At 40.9% G+C, this 21,383-nt stretch overlaps 1 protein-coding gene across 1 annotated transcript; it reads left to right on the forward strand.

The window, feature by feature from the left end:
* The first annotated feature begins 10,758 nt into the window (after window positions 1-10,758).
* LOC138875707 (uncharacterized) lies at window positions 10,759-12,795 on the forward strand. Its single transcript, XM_070154570.1, has 5 exons — window positions 10,759-11,018; window positions 11,108-11,267; window positions 11,624-11,941; window positions 12,128-12,439; window positions 12,565-12,795. The coding sequence occupies exons 1-5, from the start codon at window positions 10,759-10,761 to the stop codon at window positions 12,793-12,795; spliced, it is 1,281 nt and encodes a 426-aa protein (XP_070010671.1).
* The last annotated feature ends 8,588 nt before the right edge of the window (window positions 12,796-21,383 follow it).

The following is a 21,383-nucleotide window of genomic DNA, read 5'->3' on the forward strand; positions in this document are numbered from 1 at the left end:
ATCACCTCATAAAGACTTTCCGCAGCAGTCGAAGTCAAGACCCTGGCATCGGTGTTAGTTGGAGACTCGGTCGATGCCTCCTTTTTTCTCTTCTTGCCCTTGCCGGGTTTTGAGGATTGTTCTTCACTAAGAGGAGGCGATCTCATCAACACGCCTTCCCCGATGCCTACACAAGCATGACGTATCAAACTCACCGCCACAAAAAATACTCATAAGGAACTTGGTAATGACGACAATGAAAAGCATACCATGGTTCTTGGCCTGCCACCACATTTTTGCCAAATCATGCCAAACATGCTCGCTGTAAGGAAAAGCAGAGTCTAACTATCTGATCCATCCCAGGAGGTTCTGAACCGCTATGCAGTACAAAACATTGTCTCCAAAATCAAGAAAAGATCGTTACAGGAGGGGAAGAAGGGGTAATAAAATGTGCTCGAGGTAGGAACACTTACGCTTCATGTTCCATTCCTCTGGGAATGGCATCCTCTCAGCAAGGATAATGTTCAAGGTTCTTACTCTGACAAACCGGCTCATCCATCCCTGGTCCTTATCCTCATCGATGCTCGCAAAGAATGTCTTGGCGGATCAAGGATGAAGCTTTATTAAACCTCGGAAGAGACAGGGGCTGTACAATCTAACCAAGTGACCAATGGTGAAGGTCATTCCCTCGACCCGGTTGGAGAAATATCTAAGCATGTAAATAATTCCCCAGAAAGAAGGATAGATCTAACTGAGTGTTACTCGGTATTAACGGCAAAAGTCAAGAATTACCGGATCTATCGACGGGGAAGAATAATCTACGAGGCCTAGAGTGAAGGGGCATGTGTATACGCTGAGGAAGCCAGCTTTGTGTTCTACTATGATTTCCTTTGCTTTGGGGATCTGTACTTGCACTGCCTCCCCCCATCGGCAGTCTATCTTTACTCTCTTCATGTCGGTCACCACACTAATATACCGAGACACGGGCTCACATCGGCCCGGTGTAGAAGAGGGGTTTTCTATGGTAAAATCGGAGACCGTATCGAAGTGGAAAGGGTACATTGCTCGATACTTGGAGGTATTTTTTTGTTTGCCCTTGGACGGGCGTGACGAGGAAGCGGTACCCTCTTTCTGAGTACCATTTTTGATGTTTTTGCCATGATTATAAATTAATTTCAAAGAAAATAGATGGAGAAACAAGCACATAAGGAAGATAGATGTAGGAAGTTGTGAACTTAGCTCTAAAAACTTGAAGATATTGTAAAAGTGTGAACGGCAGAATATTGAGGTATTTATAGAAGCTGTTTGGGCAACATTTTAGAAGTGGATGAGTCGAATCAATAAACAGTTCGTGAGCTTCTCGATAATCATGTTGACAGCAACCTCTACGTAGCCTTTGAGTCATGGAATTTAATGATCTGATGGGCTAATGTTATGATGGAAGTATCGAAGAGGCAAAAGTTCAAGACCGTTTCTTATCATTTCCCTCTATGAAACGTGGGGACTATCTATACACGGCTAAAATTGGAGAGTCCGATTATATGATCATTATGGCGTTTTATGGCCCGTCTTCAGAAGCCTCGAAGCACAGCTCGAGATTTGACCCTGAGGGTTCCTAATGCTCGACACCGAGACAATGCAAATCCGTGGCTATATTTGGTAAGCAGGAAATTCCCAAAAGGCACGTGATTAAAGCTGACCAGGTCTACAAGAATAGTACAATTTTGTAATGTGGCAATTAAATTGTTGTACCAGCTGCATATCTTTGTAATAAATGCATATGTACTATGTTGGGATTTCCCCTCCTATATAAAGGGGACCCTTGTTATTTCTTGCACGCATGATATTCAATACAAGAAAAAGAACATTCTCTTCTCTCTAACTTAAATATTCTCCATTGTCTTTCCTTTGATTTTATTGCTTAAATTTATTGTGTTTCATTGACTGCTATTCATTTATTATTCATCATTGATAATAAAGATCCATCATCAATGCCCTTAAGACTGTTAGTCCTTCATCGAACGTCCTCGATCAAGCCCGTCTTGCTCGACCTCGAGGCCTCGCTTAGGCCGGTCCGAGACAACGACTTGCAGCCGTTCGGTTTGACTAACCACATTGCCTCTTACTCTTACTTTACTTTCTTAGCTCATACTTAGCATCTAATGCCTTACAACTAGTATAAAAACAAATCATGTATTTTTAGAACCACTAAATCAAATCTAATTGTAATTACTATTTTCAAGGTAAACAGTCATGCATACATTTTTATTGTATTAGGCTGTAAATGGGATAGAGCCTATACGAGCAGAAATTTTCCTATTAACTCATAAAAAGCGTAAGGATGGTAGGCCACAGGATGATGATTCTATCAATACAATCGTAAGATTTATTCTTTCTTTTATTTTTTGGTTTGATGACTACGTAACAATATGCATTTTTTTCCTATTCATGAATTCCAAAGTGGATTTATTGTGTATTCTATGGTCAGGAAATGATTAAAGAAAGAATAAGCAATAGTGAGAGGTCTACTGAGCAACCTCCTCGTAGTGTTGCTTGGGAAGGTGATGTGTATTCCCTGGTGTTGGGAGATGAAAAAAGTGGGTATGTTCGTGATTTAGGACTTGGTCCAACTCCTTCTAATCTATGGGGTAGTAGGTCTTCCTTAGGAAATATTGCTGCAGATGATTCTTCTAATGAGGATAAACAAAGGTTAGAATAACAGATAATCGTGTTAAAGGCGAAACAAAATAAAGAAATAAATATTATGAAATAAAATCAAGAGAATATGCAATCAAAATTACTCCAAATGAGACAATTAATGCGCAAATATGCTCCTAATGCACTATGCCTCAAAGTAGCAATGGCACCTTAGGTGAACAGGTAACTCCATTTCATAAACTTTAGATATTTTAAATCAAATTCTAATCATATAAAAGTATTGTTATCTAACATGTTAATATTTATTAGATACCCGACCCCAATAATGGACATGAACGGGTACTACAAACATCAAGAATGCCTAGTGTTGCTGAAAATGCTCAACTTTCTCATGGTACTACTCACCTTTGTCCTTCGTCACTATTGTTTAAGTTTTTCTCCTTTGTTTTTTATTATTTGTTATTTTATTTGGGCTTACCTAGGATTCTTCTTACTTTTTATATATATTCTTTTCTCACTGTTGTTGAGGTCGCAAAGGTTGTGATAATTTTTGATAGTTCTCTTTTTCTCTTCCTGTAATTTTCCTCACATAAGCCTTTGATCATGAGTAGTAACACTCTCAATGAAATTAGAAATATAACAGATCCATCTGGAGCATAAACTAAAGATAGATAATAGAAACTTACAAGAGCTAGCATTTCCTGAAGATAAACATGAGCAAAAGACAAACATGCTCATGTACTGATGGAAAATACTACTTTTTGAAAATGACAAAATTGTTTCCTTCCTTTTTTCAATTATATCCTGTCACAGTATGCTCGTATAGTGAGAGAAGCACTTTGTGAACTGGAGCTTCCTTACATACTGAATAACATAGCTGAAGGATCAGCACGTGAAAAGTTACTCATAAAAATATCTGGTGGAAAGGATGTTAGGTTTCCTTTTCGATGTTCTTGTTAACCTGCAGTCTATCACCCTTCTATAGCTCTGCTAATGGAGCTTCGCTTAGTCAGTTTAAAGGAGGATCGTGGTAGGTTGACATCCTCGTAAATAGTCAAACTTGATGAATCCGATGAACATTGAATTTTCGGAACATGTCCTATGCACGTACCACATTAGTTTCTAATATAGTGGAATGGATGCAAAGGATTCATATGGTCGATTCCAACTAGTTGGGAGTAGTTGATTTATTTATAGTATATCCCTCTTCTATGTCAGTACTGGTCATATCTTCTACAATCTAGTTCGTAATACCAAATAAGTCATGGCAGTATCAGTGAAACACCATCTGTAATTGATGTTTTTTGTTGCAAAAGCTTCAGAGAATCACGACTTTGGCTAGATTACTTTATGAAAATGATATGATCTCTTTGTTGCAACTCATTATACTTAATTTCTGTATGTTAGCTCCTTCCCCTCTGTTTGTTGATTTCTTGTGGCTATTGTCATGTTTGTGGAAAGTATACTGTTAAATTTCTTCCAGGGCTTTGAAAGAACAATTCTATATTCAATGTTGCTCTGGCTGGAACGTTTCTTTTTTGTTTTATTTTTCTGTCTTTTTTTTTTCAAATTAATAGCTAATCTGTATTACTCTTTGTCTATGTTAGGTGTAAGAAGTCCCATAAATAGTGCAATCTCTCTGATGTCTTTCACCATCTTCTCAGTCTCATTATTTTGGATAAGCAATTGTAGTATAAGATATCCCTGTGCAGATTATATTGTCTGGGTTGGTTCAAGAATTTTTACTTGACTGGTTCAAGAATTGCAGTTTTGGATAAGCAACTGTAGTATAATCTAATACCTGTGCAGATTAGATTGTTTGGGTTTGTTCAAGAATTTCTCTAATAAATTGTATAAGGCTCTTAGCTTATTGGTAAGCTGAACATCAGAGTTGTTGAAGAAGTTTAGATTCATCTAAGTGAATGTGTTTATTGGACATAACAATTATTTTATAATTTCAGTTCATACAGTCTGATGTTCGATAATTTAGCGATTGGAAGATTTCAAAATGATGGAAAGCTGCGGAAATCATTTGAAGACCATCATTCTAGATTATTACTATGATGACATTAGCTATTTAGTCCAAACAATATATTTTTATGTTTTAAGTTACTATGATATTAATATTTTTGATTAGTACTTACTTTTGGTTGCTAAGATTTAATGAGATATATTATGTTTCTTTGAATTAATATTAATATATTTTATTATTTGGGTCATATTCTATACAAATGTAGTAACTATATTTTAATTGTGGCCAGATTATTGCTATTATCGCTTATGACTTTAAAAGATTTTAATTTTTAGCGGCAATTAAATTAAACACATTAGCCATTAAGGTGGACACTATATAATTGCCGTTAAAGATGTGAACTTTTAGCAATAATTATTTTGAATTTAGCGACAATAAAAATGGATGGTAAAGAATTATAATTATCTGTTTTGATTGGATTTAGTAGCCATTATAATTGCCACAAACAATTTTCAATAATGATATAAACTTTTAGCGGCAGTTATTTTAAATTTAGTGGCTAAAAAAATGGATGGTAAAGAAGTATAATTAGCTGTTTGGATTGGATTTAGTAACAATTATAATTGCCACAAACAATTGCCATTAGAGATGAGAAGTTTTAGCGACAATTAGTTTGAATTTAGCGTCTAGAAAAATGGATGCTAAAGAAGTATAGTTGGCCATTTTGGATTGGATTTAGTAGCCATTATAATTGTCGCAAACAATTACCATTAATGATAATTTGTTTTAGTGCCAATAAAACATACCTTTTACCAACTTTTGCAGAGAAAAGCCGTTAAAGGCTTTGTCGACCCCAGCGTCAACGGCAAAACACTATTGGGTGGTAAAAGATATAGCGGCTATTGTTATTTCCGCTAAAGCCATTTTGTATTGCCGCTAAAGGTCTTTTTTGTAGTAGTGCTTTTTCTCTTGGCATGGATGATGGTACACTAAGGTACCAAGGGCGATTATGTGTTCCAAATATAGATGGTCTCTGGGAAAGAATCATGACCGAGGCTCACAATTCCAAGTATTCCGTGCACCCAGACTCTATAAAGATGTATCATGATCTTAAGGAAGTCTACTGGTAGAAGATATGAAGATGAATGTAGTGGACTTTGTGGCAAGATATCAAAATTGCCATCAAGTGAAGGCCGAACACCAAAGGCGCAGTGGGTTGGCACACAACATAGAAATTCCAATGTGGAAGTGGGAGATGATCAATTTGGACTTTGTGGTAGGTCTACCTCGCACTACTTGCAAATTTAACTCGATTTGGGTGATTGTGGATCAACTCACGAAATCAGCACACTTCTTACCTATTAAAGCTACTGACACAGTAGAGCAGTATGCTCAGTTGTATATCAAGGAAATAGTCAGGTAACATGGTACTCCGATTTCTATTATCTCACACCAAGGGGAACAATTCATAGCAAATTTTTGGAGGAAATTGTTTTCTTCCTTTTTTCAATTATATCCTGTCACAGTATGCTCGGATAGTGCGTGAAGCACTTTGTGAATTGGAGCTTCCTTACATACTGAATAACATAGCTGAAGGATCAACACGTGAAGAGTTACTCATAAAAATATCTGGTGCAAAGGATGTTAGGTTTCCTTTTCGATGTTCTTGTTAACCTGCATTATATCACCCTTCTATAGCTCTACTACAGTGGAAAATCAACTGCAAACGCGTAGGATCCACCGCTGAGGCGGTCATGATATCGCGGTCCACAGTGACAAAGTTCAGAGAGTTGCATTTTTGGGATTGCAAGTTACCGCTGCCCGCGGTGCTTTTGTGCGGGAGCGGTGCCCCTTCCATGACAACAGTCCTTTTATCACGGTCAGCGGAGGAGACATTCAGAGAGTCTGAAGTTGAGATAAAAGTTGAAAACCGCGGTCTGCGGTTGATTTTATGTGGCCGCGGTAGCCTCACTGCTGCAGCGGTTCATTTGTCGCTGTCAGTGGTACCTATGTAGGGGCATTTTTGTCCAGTAAATTTAGCTGTGTATAAATACTTCTTTTTCAGATTTTAAGGTCATATTTTGTTTAGTTGAGCACGTGAACCGCCTACTTTTGCCTTTTTGAGTAATTTTATAGCTTGTTTAGCAATTAGTCTTAGATTCTTAACTTGTAATTACACTTTATGGCTTCTATTTCATCTCAATTTATGATTTATTCTTTAATTGAGAGTAGTTAACCCCATTAGCTAGGGTTGTGCCTCAACCCTAGTGTGGGTATTTAATGGGCCTCCTATTTTAGGGCTTAGATGTTTATGGGTGATTGATATTTGGCCTGATTTGTGCTTTTTATGTTGAATTGGTGGTTGCAAACACTAATTTGGGCCTTTTTGACTTAGGCACTTCTTGAGAAAGAGAGCTTAAGTCTAGGAAAGTCAGGCCAACAAGGAATTGGAGTGTATTAAAGAGATTGATAGCCCCAATTAAATGGTTAAACCTAGAGATAGTAATACCTGACTTGATCCAACTTTGCTTGCACAAATTGAACACCCAATTGGGCTTGAGAAAACCAATTAGGGAAAATTCACTCAAACTACCGAGAGGTATAGAGTGAGTATCTACGTGCATTGGCTATATCACGATCTCAACTATAACATTATTGCCCTAAGTTTTAGATACTATTAGATACTCACCTAGGAGTAAGTCACTTCCCTAGTGCCTTTTTACCCATTTAGAAAACTCTACAAAAATATCTACTTAGCTTAATTTCGTGTATCATTAGTATTAAATTAGAAGTAACAAACAAACAAAGAATGATTGGAAGTGCAAACAATAGCATCGCACATTGCTAGATCAGATAGGAACCCAACTCCAAACCTTATCTTAGCTCATGTGGATTCGATCCTGACCTTTTAGGGTAAAAGTTGCATCGACCGCTCTTGCCACTCTATAGTGGTGTAGGGTTGGAACCGATCACTTTTTGGCGCCGTTGCCGGGGAGCTAAATGGTTTTGACTATCTATCTAAATAGTTTTGTGTCTTGTTTTTTTACCTTCTGTGATACTAACTTGTGTGTGTCGCCAATTCAAGTACAAAATGGCGAACAATGATCCTCTTGGAAACGTTATCCCAGGGGAGGTGATCGACAATAATGGTGAAGATGAGGTGTCTCTAGTACCTCAAGGACAAAGAAGATGCCCCTAGGCCTATGAAAATATTCCAGAACCTCCCTCGCCTCCTCTAAGAGTGGCTCCCCGGGTGCTTCCAAATGAAGGATGGACAAATGCAATTGTCCCACCTCAGATCCGGATGGGTAATTTCCAAATTATAAATGTGATGTTGACTTTATTGGAGCAGCGAGGGTATTTTACAGGTGCTCCACATCAGAATGCATATAAACATCTTAAAGGCTTTTTGGATACTTGTTGGGGAAGCAAGCAAACAAATGTGTCAGAGGATGCACTACGGTTGAGATTGTTCCCTTTCTTACTTAGAGGGAAACCTTTGGACCAGCTTGAAAGGCTTCCCAACCATTCCATCACTACGTGGGATGAGTTGGCGGATAAGTTTATAGCTAACTTTTTCTCGCCAGGGCATATGGTGACTTTGAGAGATGAGATTTTGGCCTTCAAATAGGAACCTAATGAACCGCTTCATGAGATCTAGGAGAGATATCGGACAATGGTGAAAGAATGTTTGACCAATTACATAACCGAAGTAATGATTTAGTAGACATTCTATCGTGGCATTAACACGACCAGTCAGTGTGTAGTGAACTAGTTATCAGGGGGAAATTTTATGAACACACCTTATGTTGAGGCGTGTGAGATATTGGATGAGATAGTAGATACTTCTTCATCTTAGCAAAGTTGAGACAATGTGCCATAGGGTGACCCCACTATCATCCACTTGCATAAAGAGCTCCATGATCATGGCTAGGCAATAGCAGAGTTAACTACAATAATGAACTAGTTGGAAAAAGCTCAATGGCAACAAGTTCAAGCGCCTAGAAAAGTAAATGCTATGGAAGGTGTCAACATATTGGTCAACAAGAGGCGACAAAGAGGTCAACAAGGTCAAGGTAGTCCGGATCAATACGAGCAAGGTAGTGGTGGTTTTAATCAAGATAATGGCTATGATGAGCAAAGTGAAGAAGTGCAGTACGTGAACAATTACCAAGGATAAAGGGGCAATTATCCTAACCAACAACAGTGGAGATCCCAAGGAAATTGGGGGAATCAAAACAACAAGGCAATAGCAACTAGGGGAACAACAATCAGAATTGGGGCAACCAAAACAACCAGGGCAACTAGAGTGGCAACAACAACAATTAGGGAGGAAACAACAACCAAGGAGGTTGGAATGATGGCAATCAAAGGAATCAGGGGCGAGGCTTTCAAACGCCTCTGATGTATCAATAACCAAACAAACCACCTCCATTTTTGTCCCAAGGCCCAAGCTCGTCAAACAATGAGATGGGAAGGATCGAGATGATGTTTGAACAAATGATGAAGAAGAACGCCGACTCTGATGCCTAGTTGGCATCCCACAATACTTCAATTCGGAACTTGGAGGTTCAACTTGGCCAGATTTCGCACTCTTTGAATACTCACCATAAGGGGGCTCTACCTAGTGATACGATAGTAAACCCAAAGGGTGGGAACAATATCGGGCATGTAATGGCGGTGATTATTAGAAGCAGTCGAGGTGTTGATGTGAATACCTCCAAGCAAAAGGAAATTGTGAGTGATGAGGATGAAGTACAAGATGATGATGTTCCTTGGTTGATGAGCTAGTGAGTGAAGAGAATTTGAATGCGGAAGTGAGGATTGATGTTTATGATAATGAGGTGGAGACTCGAGATGGCGTGAACCCATATAGGGAACACGTAATAGACATACCAGAAACGGTAGTGCCCAAGGTTAAGGCTCCCTTTATAAGTCCTCCTCCACCTTACCCTCAAAGGCTTGCGAAGAAAAAGAATGAGAACTAATTTAAGAAATTCATTGACATGACGAAGAGCTTATCAATTAATGTTCCTTTGGTGGGAGCGCTTGAGAAAATGGCGGGTTACGCCAAGTTCGTGAAAGAGTTGGTGACTAAAAAGAGGTCCATGGATTGTGAGACCATCAAAATGACTCATCAAGTAAGTGCAATTGTGCACTCGATGGCTCCAAAGCTTGAAAATCCCTGGCGCTTTCACCACTCCATGTACCGTTGGGACTGCAGATTTTGCAAAGGCATTGTGCAATTTGGGAGTAAGAATCAATCAAATGCCTTACTCCGTGTTCATAACTTTGGGTATTGGTAAACCGAGGGCTACTTTAATGAGGTTGCAAATGGCAGATAGAACAATAAAGAGGCCTCTTGGTATTATTGATGATGTTCTTGTTCGGGTGGACAAGTTTATTTTGCATATTGACTTTGTAATTTTGGACTGCGAGGTTGAATATCTAGCTGATATTCGGAAAATAAGTCCCGCCTTTTGCATGCACAAGATTATACTTGAAGATGATGCCAAGCCCTTCGTGGAACATTAAAGGAGGTTGAATGGGGCTATGTAAGAGGTTGTCAAAACGAAGGTGATCAAGTGGTTAGATGCAGGGGTTGTGTACCCCATCTCGGATAGTTCTTGGACTTCGCCGGTGCAATGTGTGCCGAAGAAGGGTGGTATGATTGTGGTTACCAATGAGCATAATGTGTTGATTCCCACCAAGACTGTCAACGGATGGATGATGTGCATGGACTACCGCAAGCTGGATAAAGTGACCCGCAAGGATCATTTTAAATTGCCCTTTCTTGACCAGATGCTAGATAGACTTGCTGGGCGTGCCTTCTACATTTTCTGGATGGGTACTCAGGTTACAACTAGATTTTGATTGCTCTAGAAGATTAGTAGAAAACCACCTTCACGTGTCCGTATGGCACATTTGCATTTTCTAGGATGCCTTTTGGTTTGTGTAATGCACCAGCTACCTTCTAGCAGTGTATGATGGCTATATTTACCGACATGGTGGAGGACTTCTTGTAAGTGTTCATGGATGATTTCAGTGTTGTGGGTGACTCTTTTGAGGAATATTTAAAGAATCTTGACAAGGTGTTGGCCCGGTGTGAAGAGACCAAACTTGTACTTAACTGGGAAAAATGACACTTTATGGTCGAGGAGGGCATTGTCCTCAGCCATAAGATCTTGAAGCACAATATAGAGGTGGACAAGGCTAAAATTGAAGTGATCTCAAAGCTTCCTCCTCCTGCTTCAGTCAAGGGGGTTAGGATTTTTCTTGGGCATGCGGGGTTCTATCGAAGATTCATCAAAGATTTTTCTAAGTTAGTGAATCCTTCGTGCAAGTTATTAAAAAAGGATGCTAAGTTTTTATTTAATGAGGAATGTATGAAAGCTTTTAAACTTCTCAAGTACAAATTGACAACCACTCCCATTATTACCGCACCTAATTGGATCTTACCTTTTGAGCTCATGTGTGACGCAAACGATGTTATGGTAGGAGTGGTCTTGGATCAAAGAGTAAACAAGATGTTTCACCCGGTGTATTATGCAAGCAAAATAATAATGATGCTCAAGTGAATTACACAGTGACGAAAAAAGAGTTGTTAGCAATTGTGTTTGCAATGGAGAAGTTTAGGCCTTATCTCATGGGTGCTAAGGTGATAGTTCATACTGACCGTGCAACACTCCGCTACTTGATGACAAAGAAGGATTCCAGAGCTCGGTTGATGAGATGGCTTCTTCTACTTCAAGAATTTCACCTTGAAATTGTTGATAGAAAAGGGTGTGAAACCAAGTGGCGGACCACTTGTCCCGCTTGGAGGAGGAGGGGAGGCCCCGTTATGTCCTCAAAATTAATGATTCATTCCCTGATGAGCAACTCATCTCTGTATCGATGAATAGCATACCTTGGTTCACGGATGTTGCCAACTTTCTTGTGACCGGTATTGTTCCGTGTGAGCTATCTTCTAACCAAAGGAAGAAGCTTAAACGAGATAGCTTGGATTACTAATAGGATGAGCCCTACTTGTTCAAAAACTATAATGATGGTGTGATCCGGAGATGTGTTCCGGAAGAGGAGCAAATGAGTATTCTGGATGCATGTCATTCCTCCCCCTACGGTGGTAATCATGGTGGGGCGAGGACAGCTTCAAAGGTGCTTAGTTGTTGTTTTTACGAGCATGCATTTTACAAAAATGCGGGTGAGCTTGTGAAGAGATGTGATGAATGTCAAAGAGCAAGTAGAATTTCAAAGAAGGATGAGATGCCTCTCACCACTATTCTTGAGGTTGACATATTAGATGTGTGGGGCATTGACTTCATGGGACCTTTCGTGAGTTCATGTGGCAACACGTACATTATGGTGGCCGTTGATTATGTTTCAAAGTGGGATGAGGTCGTGGCTTTACCCAACAATGAGGCCCGGAGTGTTGTGGCTTTTCTCAAGAAGAGTATCTTTACTCGATTTGGCACTCCTAGAGCAATCATCAGTGATGGGGGGTCTCATTTCTGTAATAAGGCATTTGACACTTTGCTTGCAAAGTATGGTGTCAATCACAAGGTTTCTACCCCTTACCATCCTCAAACTAGTGGGCAAGTTCAGGTCACCAACAAGGAGATCAATAGCATATTGTCAAAGATGGTTAATGCAAATAGGACTGATTGGTCAAAGAAATTGGATGATGCTTTGTGGGCGTACAGGATTGCTTACAAGACTCCGATTGGTATGTCTCCGTACCAGTTGGTGTTTGGGAAAGCTTTCCATCTCCTGGTTGAGTTAGAGCACAAGGCCATGTGGGCCTTGAGAAAGTTGAATCTTGAATGGGATATTGTAGGAAATCTCTGATGGAGCAACTCAATGAGCTTGATGAGTTCTGATTTTATGCCTATTCCATCTCGTCCTTGTATAAGGACAAGATGAAGTACTTACATGATAAGTATGCTCGTTGCAAGTAGTTCAATGTGGGTGATTTGGTTCTCTTGTTCAACTCCCGGTTACGACTATTTCCGGGAAAGCTTATGTCAAAATGGAGTGGACTTTTTGAGGTGGTTCTTGTGACTCGGTTTGGTGCTCTTGATTTGAAAAACAAAAATGGTGAAATCTTCAGAGTTAATGGGCATAGAGTGAAGTACTATCTTGGAAAGTTTGATGAAAGCCACGTGGTGGCAATGATCCATCTTAAGTGATTGATGGTAACCTGCTTCGTGCCGCAATATTAAATCAGGTGCTTCATGGGAGGCAACCCATGTGTTTTTCTTATTTTATGATTTTTTTTGTAGTTATGATTTGTTGGTGAACTAACTGGTTGTGAGATGTGTGTAGGGATGTTTGATACAATGCAGGTCAAGCTGGAAATATTTCACTATCTGAAGATTGGACCGTGACCGCGCCACATTTTTCGCGGTCAACGGTGGCCGTACCACGGAGGAAGAATTTGATGGCGGTCAATGGTGCTAAAAAGTCCAAAATGAGGGTTCTCTGAAGTTTCAACCGCTGCAGCGGTGCATTTTTCGTGGTCAGCAGTGGCTTACCGCTGTTGTGGAGCATTTTTTGCTCTCAGCGGTGGTCTCAGAATTGTATCCCTTCAGTTCTACACCAGCGCGAACCGCGGTGATTTACCGCGGCCGTGCTAGGTAAGTTTAGTGGGACCTTAGGTATTTTTTATAAATAGGCAGTCATAAAGCCTTTTAAACTTTTCGCTCATTTCACTCTCAAACTACATACACCACTGTTCATCCACGCCCTAGTTTGCACAGACACAAGCACTAAACTTCACTTTTCACCGCTCATCTCACATCTAGTAATTCCACTCATTCCTTAGTCTTTAATTTTGTACTTATTTTCTTTTAACTGAAAGTTTTTATTTCTTATTTTTTCTTTTTCTTTTAATTTTGACTTAGGGTTCCTTAGTGTTAATCAAAATTAGACTTATATTGTTCGAATTGGTTTATGAATACCTAGTGGGGCTTAAAAATGTGTAAATGCATGAATAACTGAAACCCTAGTTTTATTGGGCCCGATTTTGACTTCCGCGACTGCGGTTGATTTTTGTGGTCCGCGCTCAGGGAAATTATTAGTGAGATGGAATACCCCAAGTTCCGGGAGTGGTGGCCTCTAAGGTCACTTATTTATGAGCGTCAGTTCATAGCGCGGGATCTGCTGCCTCACAACCCTAACGTGAAGCAGCACTTCAATGAGCGAGTGGGATGGGATTACTTCACTAGTAAGGTGTTGGAGGCTAATGAGCACCTAGACAAGGAATTCTATGCCAATGTATCCCACATCAAAAAGGAAACAAAAGTGACTAAGATGCGTAACCTGAAAATCAAGTTTTATGGGAAAGTAATCAATGAATACGTGGGATTCAATGATGAAGATGAGACATTGTACTTGTAGAAGGTAGCGATGGATGAGACATCCCTCCTGTGGTTGGCATCATACCTGGCTCTCCTGGATAGCACTCCAGCATGGTTGACAACAGGGGTTCCTATCGAGAGGAACACCCTGAACTTTGAGGCAAAGGGTTGGGAGACCTTTGTATGCAATAGACTAGACCCCACTACTCATAAAAACACTTTGCCGGTGTCCCGGGCGATTATAGTGGCGGCTATAATGGCGGGGTCCCTGATCAATATCGGAAATATTATGTCTAGGGTGATCACCAGAGTGGTCAATGAGGGTGATAGATCGTACCCCTTCCCGAACTTCCTAACGATGTACTTGGAAAATCAGGAGGTGGAGAAAAGAAATATTGATATCAAGGTAAAACCCAAGATGCCCTTTTCATGGTACAACCTTAAGGGTCCAGACAACCCCAACGGCAAGGGATCCAAAGGCAAAGCTGCTACTTTTACTAGCCAGTCCGAACAGCCAGTAGTGGTAGTCACTACTTCACAGCCTCCCACTGCCATACTAGATATTGCCTCCAGACCATCTACTTCCATGCCTTCAAAAATTCCATCCTCCTCAGCATACCCATTGACTGCCCATAGACTGAGCCAAACACTCTCCAGTATCAACAACTGGATGCAGGTAGCAACTTCTAAGTTGTCTGTGTTGTCCAGTTCGGTGGTAGCCCAATCAATTCCCCCACAACCACATGTACCAGCTTCGATAGAGTCTCTCAAGGAGCTTCTAGACAACCAAAAGAAGCTCCTGGAGAACCAAAAGCTTATAATGGATGCTCTAGCAATTCAAGGAAAATCACTTCAGGAGATGAGCAAGCAGACAAGGAAGCTGAAAAAGACTCGGGCGTTGAAATAGTCCGCGAAGGAATTGAGGGGGAGGTAGAGAAGATGAAGGAAGCAGACCACTTGCCATTGGAGCTACTATTACATGACCAGAATCTAACGACTCAGACAGAGCAGGTTCAGGAGTAGGAGATTGAAAGAGAGCCCAAGAGGAGGAGATTGATGCCCCGGGTTGATGATGTAGAGATTGAGTTGGAGAAGACTGAGGGAGTTGCTTCTAGCCAGCCACAGGCCCCCGAGGCAGGTGATCTAGGCGCCCAGCCACAGGACCCCATCCAGCCATAGGACCCCATGCTACCATAGGACACCATGCAGATAGAGGACCCATATGGAGTTTCCTTTACTCTCTACCCTTCTTTTTGAGATTATTTTTGGTTAGTTAGCATTGAGGACAATGCTAGCTTTCATTTGAGGGGGTGACCCTACTTTGATGATTTTGTAGTTGGTTTGTAATTATGATACTATTTTCTTTCTTTATGCTTATTTTTCACTTTTGGTATGTATATGACTTTACCATTTATTTCACTTTTTGTTATTTTTTTATCTTGGTCTGTATATAAAGTTACTCTCTCATGTATATATTCATTCCCTCTTATGTATATTTATCTAAAACCCCTATTGTACATATTTAGTTTACTTTCCGCATTTTACTTCATAGCTTCTTTTGCAATTTCCCTTAATATTATAGCTTCTTTTTCAGTGCGTAGCTTCTTATTTTACAAGTTTCAATGATCAACAAGCCTTTGGTTTTCTTAATGCCACGGTTCTTTCCAAAGGTGAAGTTAGTGTGAACCAGGTGGCTCTTCCCGATGATGGATGGCATGACAACCTTCTTAAGGGTTTAAGTCTATTTTTCTTTTCATTTTTATGTAAATAGTAGTTAGTGAGCAATGGTGCCTAAGGCAAAGCTTCACTTGGGCCTAACACATTTACATTTGACCTTATGGTTAAAAACAAATTGGTGTGTATAGGATGGTGATAGTTGTGACCTTGAGACTCTTGTGTTAGCTAAACAATCATCGAGTGGTTTCTCGAAACCATTTGTGTTGCTCAAATCTTAGCTAAGGTTGTTGTGGGCCCCCGACTCTATTTCTTTAGCAATCCTATAGCTTGTGTGGTGAGGTATTGATTTGCAAGTCCAAGTCCCTTGCCAATAAGTCTAGAACTTGCCCTGAATGTTAGTCTAGGTGAAATCCTATGTGAAGCTCGACTTGAGAAGTAATTGTAGGCTCTACTTTATCCTAATTGAGACTTAAAAACATCCATAGCCTACCAATGATGATATCCCCAGTCAACCCCGTTGAGCCATAGCCCTTATTCTTTCAATAACCATAATACAAGCCTTTATCCTTTTCTAAAATAATCCTCTCTTGGCACCCTATCTTTCCTTAGCACAAGGCAAAAGCATAAGTTTGGGGGGGGAGAGACGAGGAATGCAAAAGTGATAAAAAGTACAAATTGAAGCAAAGGAAAGGCAAAAAAAAGCCAAAAAAATTCAAAAAGAAAGTGAACAATGTAGAAGAAATGAAAGGATTCAATAAAAGTAGAAGATGAAAGGCATGGAGGGATTGGAAAGGAGAAAAAGGATTGAAATGAATAAGAAAGAGTGACAGTGTGTCTCTCTAGTCCCTAAGGAAGAAGTAAATGACTCAAAGAGTCAAGAAACTGTGTGCCAAAATGAAGCAAATGAAGTGCTTAAGGGAAGATGAAACCTTCTTAGACAAACATATCTTACCCTGAACCAAAAGCTTTCATTACATCCTCACAAAAGCCCTATATGATCTTGAGTTGGGTGAGCTTACATTAGTGGTGACTCATATTAGAGGCAAGCTTATGGTATTAGAGCCAGACTAGTGACCTTCCTTTGAGAGAGATGAGTGTGTTTTCCACAATCCTCGTTCTGAGTGCTACAATCTATAAGTGAGGTTTGCTTATAGAGAGTTCAGGAGTATGAGTTTGGGTTCCACAACGACCAATGTAACAGAAAGAGTTTCCTTGATGATTTGAGTCAACTCTTGATTCTTTTGTGTCGCACTATAGCCATGGTGCTAAAAGGTTGTGTATTGTTGATAATGCATTTGAGTTGAGTGTAATTGCTAGTCCCAATTGATTCTTGATGAGGTTACTTTAGGAAAATTAAAATTTTCCTTTCTTTTATTTTGAGGAGGTGGGAATTACTTTGTTTGCTTGAGGACAAGCAAAAGCTTAAGTTTGGGGGAGTTGATAACTAGGGATTCTAGTCTATTTTATGCTCTTTTTTTCCTGAGTTTTGAATTAAAAGTGTGTACAAGTGCTTCCAAAAGCTAACTTATTGGGCTTGTTTGCAGTGTTAGGTCAAAAAGAGACAAGAAAGTCAAAATGTAACAACCCAGCCAGTCGTCTCATGAGTTACCGCTCCGTTTTCCCTATCTCTGCTTCTTTATGCCTTGTTTATCCGTATTTTGTGGTATCGGGTTGGTCGGATCTAATCCGGAATGATTTTGGTAAGGTTTAAGACACTTAGTCTCTTTTAAGAAAGCTTAAGTTGAAAAAGTCAACCGGATGTTGACTTATGTGTTAGAGCGCTCAAAAATGAATTCCGAGGGTTCGGTTAGCTTCGGGAGGTAATTTGTGAATTAGGAGCGTGGTCGGAATGAGTTTTGGAGGTTCGGAGTAGATTTAGGCTTGAATTGGCAAAGTTGATATTTTGGCGATTTCCGGTTGGTAGGCGAGATTTTGATATACGGATCGAAATGCAATTCCGAGAGTTGCAGCAGTTCCACCGTGCCATTTGGGATGTGTGTGCAAAATTTCAATTCATTCGGACGTGGTCTGGTTGGGTTTTTTATCAAAAGCGGAATTCGGAAGATTTTAGAAAGTTAGGCTCTAATCCGATGTGTTTTTGTTGATTTGATGTTTCTTGAGGTGTTTTGAAGATTGGAACAAGTTTGGATAAGGTATTGGGATATGTTTGCGCTTTTCGTTGAGGTTCCGGGGGCCTCGGGGTGATTTCGGATCGTTGGTGGGAAGTTTGAGGAATGTTTGCAGCTGCTGAACTTTTGCTGCTTCTGGTATTTCTGCACCTGCGGATTGGGGACCGCAGGTGCGACACCGCATATGTGGAAGAGGAGTTGTTAGGAACCGCAGATGCGGTTGGGGACCGCACCTGCGGGAATATTATCGCAGATATGAAAATGGGAATTTAAGTGATTTCCGCAGAAGTGGACTAATGACTGCAAATGCGGTACCGCAAAAGCGGTTAAAGGGTCGCAGATGCGAAAATGTCTGGGTAGAAAGTATAAATTGTGGCCTTCGCGAATTTTAGCTATTTCACCATTTTTATCTCGGCTTTGGAGCTTTTTGGACGATTTGAAAGAGGGATTTCAAGGGAACTTCATTAAGGAATTTGAACCAAAAACCCGTTCCTATGCTATTATTACACGGATTAAAGCTAGAAATCATGGAAATTAAGGGTGAAAAGTGGGGAAACTAGGTCTTGGAAACTTAAACCTTTGCTTGAGGATTTGAAGGACCATTTGAGGTCGAATTACAGAACTTTTGATATGTATGAACTCGTGGGGAGATAAGGAATCTATTGATGTAAAAATTATTGAATTCCGAGATGTGGGCCCGGGGTCGGGTTTTTGTAATTTCGGGATTTGTGTCATATTTTGATTATTTTCGTTTGGGCTTCATTCCCTTGGCATATTTTGACGTTCTCGTTCTAATTTTGGATAGATTCGACGCGAGTGGATGCCGATTGGAGGGGAAAAGGCATCGTGAGCTAGAGATTTGACCGGTTCGAGGTGAGTAGCTCGTCATGCTATTTGGATGGTTCTGACTGATAGAGAGAGGATTAGGAGGTTTGTTGATGGCCTCACTTATCAGCTTCGTATTCTCATGACCAAGGAGAGGGTGATAGGTGCTACTTTTGAGGAGGTTGTGGATATTGCCTGTGAGATTGAGTCTGTTCATCGCCAAGAGCGTCAGAAGAGGGAGGACAAGAGGCCTCGAGGATCTGGTAGTTACAGTTACTCCTTCGAGGGGTCAGTTTTAGCACGGCAGAGGTCGTCCATTCAAGCATACTCAGCCAGCTCGCCCAGGTCATCGTGGGGCGTCATCGAGTCATGGTTCTCACATTTCTCATCAGGGCCAATCATCACTTAGTGCCCTTCCAGTTTAGTGTTCATCCCGTGCTCCATCAGTCCATGGCTCTTCTATGTCGAGTGCATCTGCTAGTCACTCCGGTAAGAGGGGTTCCCTTCAGTCCCCTTTTCCAGCACCTGGGAGTTGTTATGAGTGTGGTGAGATGGGTCATATGTGGAGGTAGTGCCATTGTCGTCTTGCGAGTTCATCTTAGTAGAGGGGTCAGTTATCGGATTCAGCGCTAGTTACTTCACCACCACTCGCCCATCCAGCTAGGGGTGGAGGTCAGTCAGCTAGGGGTCGCCGTAGAGGAGGAGGTCAGGACCGTTTCTATGCACTTCCAAGCAGACCCAATGCTATTGCTTTAGATGTTGTTATTACAAGTATTGTTTTAGTCTGCCACAGAGATGCCTCTGTATTATTTGATCCCGGTTCCACCTTTTCTTATGTGTCATCATACTTTGTTTGTTATTTGGGTATTCCCCGTGAGTTTCTTGCTTCACATGTTCATGTATCTACCCCGGTGGGCGATATTGTTGTTGTAGACCATGTATGCCGGTCGTGTGTGGTGACTATTGGGGGTCTAGAGACTTGTGTGGATCTTGAAAGCCCAACGTATGGTTGGGAAGGGTTGTCTTTCGTATCTTGCCTTTGTGATAGATGTCGGAGCTAAGACTACCAGTATTGATTCTGTTCCAGTTGTGAGGGATTTTCCCGATGTGTTTCTTGTAGACCGGCCAAGCATGCCACCGGACAGGGATATTGATTTTGGTATTGAGCTGGTGTCGGGCACTCTGCCCATTTCTATTCCGCCATATCGTATGGCACCGGCGGAGTTGAAGGAATTAAAGGAGCATCTTCAGGAACTTTTTGATAAAGGGTTCATTCGGCCTAGTGTGTCACCTTGGGGTGCGTCGGTTCTATTTGTGAAGAAGTAGGATGGCACTATGAGCATGTGCATTGATTATAGGCAATTGAACAAGGTGACAATTAAGAACAAGTATCCCTTTCCTTGCATTGAAGATTTTATTCGACCAACTTCAGGGAGCAAAGGTGTTATCCAAGATTAATCTCCGTTCAGGTTATCACTAGCTGAAGATCAGGGACTCAAATATTCTTAAGAACGCTTTCAGGACCCGATATGGTCATTATGAGTTGTTGGTGATGTCTTTTGGGCTGACCAATGCCCCAGCAGCGTTCATGCATTTGATGAATAGCGTGTTCCGGCCTTATCTTGACTCGTTTGTCATAGTCTTCATTGATGATATTCTGGTATATTTGCGTAGTCAGGAGGAGCACGCGGAGCATTTGAGAGTTGTGTTGAAGAGATTGAGAGAGGAGAAGCTTTATGCAAAATTCTCTAAGTGAGAGTTTTGGCTCGGTTCAGTGACTTTCTTAGGGCATGTGGTGTCAAGCGAGGGAATTCAGGTTGATTCGAAGAAGATAAAGGCGGTTCAGAGTTGGCCTAGACCGTTCTTAGCCATAGAGATTCACAGCTTTCTTGGTTTGGCGTGTTATTATCGCCGTTTTGTTCATGTATTCTCATCTATCGCATTGCCCTTGACCAAGTTGACTCAGAAGGGTGCTTCATTTGTATGGTTAGACAAGCTTGAGGAGAGCTTTCAGAAGCTCAAGACAGCTTTGACCACAGCTCCGGTATTAGTTTTGCCATCAGCATCAGGTTTATATACTATGTATTGTGATTCTTCGAGAGTTGGCATTGGTTGTGTATTGATGTAGGGGGTAGAGTTATTGCTTATGCTTCTCGTCATTTGAAGCCCCATGACAAGAACTACCCTGTTTATGATTTGGAGTTGACTGCCATAGTTCATGCGTTGAAGATTTGGAGGCATTACTTGTATGGTGTGTCTTGTGAGGTGTTTACTGATCATCGTAGCCTCCAGCACTTGGTCAAGTAGAAGGATCTTAATTTAAGGCAGTGGAGGTGGTTGGGGTTGCTTAAGGATTATAATATCACTCTATTGTACCATCCGGGAAAGGCCAATGTGGTGGCCGATGCTTTGAGCCGAAGGCGGTGAGTATGTGGAGTTTGGCATATATTCCAGTTGGGGAGAGACCTCTTGTAGTTTATGTTCAGGACTTGGCCAATCGGTTCATGAGGTTAGATATTTCGGAGCCCAGACGGGTATTGGCTTGTGTGGTTTCTCGGTCTTCCTTATATGATCACATCAGAGAGCGCTAGTATGATGATCCGCATTTGCTTGTCCTTAAAGACAGAGTTCAGCATGATGATGCTAGAGATTTGACCATTGGTGATGATAGGGTGTTGAGGATGCAGGGTCGTATTTGTGTGCCCAATGTGGATGGGCTTCGGGAGTTGATTTTGGAGGAGGCCCATAGCTCGCGGTATTTAATTCATCCGGGTGCCGTGAAGATGT

This window comes from Nicotiana sylvestris, chromosome 8 (assembly GCF_000393655.2).
Source record: "Nicotiana sylvestris chromosome 8, ASM39365v2, whole genome shotgun sequence".
In the NCBI taxonomy this organism is placed as follows: Eukaryota; Viridiplantae; Streptophyta; class Magnoliopsida; order Solanales; family Solanaceae; genus Nicotiana; species Nicotiana sylvestris.

Excerpts from the sequence above, each read along its gene's own strand:
- LOC138875707 (XM_070154570.1), top strand. The coding sequence starts at position 10,759 with ATGGTCGAGGAGGGCATTGTCCTCAGCCATAAGATCTTGAAGCACAAT. Across the intron at positions 11,268-11,623 it reads CTTATCTCATGGGTGCTAAG|GATGAGCCCTACTTGTTCAA; the intron begins GTGATAGTTCAT and ends GATTACTAATAG. Across the intron at positions 11,942-12,127 it reads TTGACTTCATGGGACCTTTC|GCATTTGACACTTTGCTTGC; the intron begins GTGAGTTCATGT and ends TTCTGTAATAAG.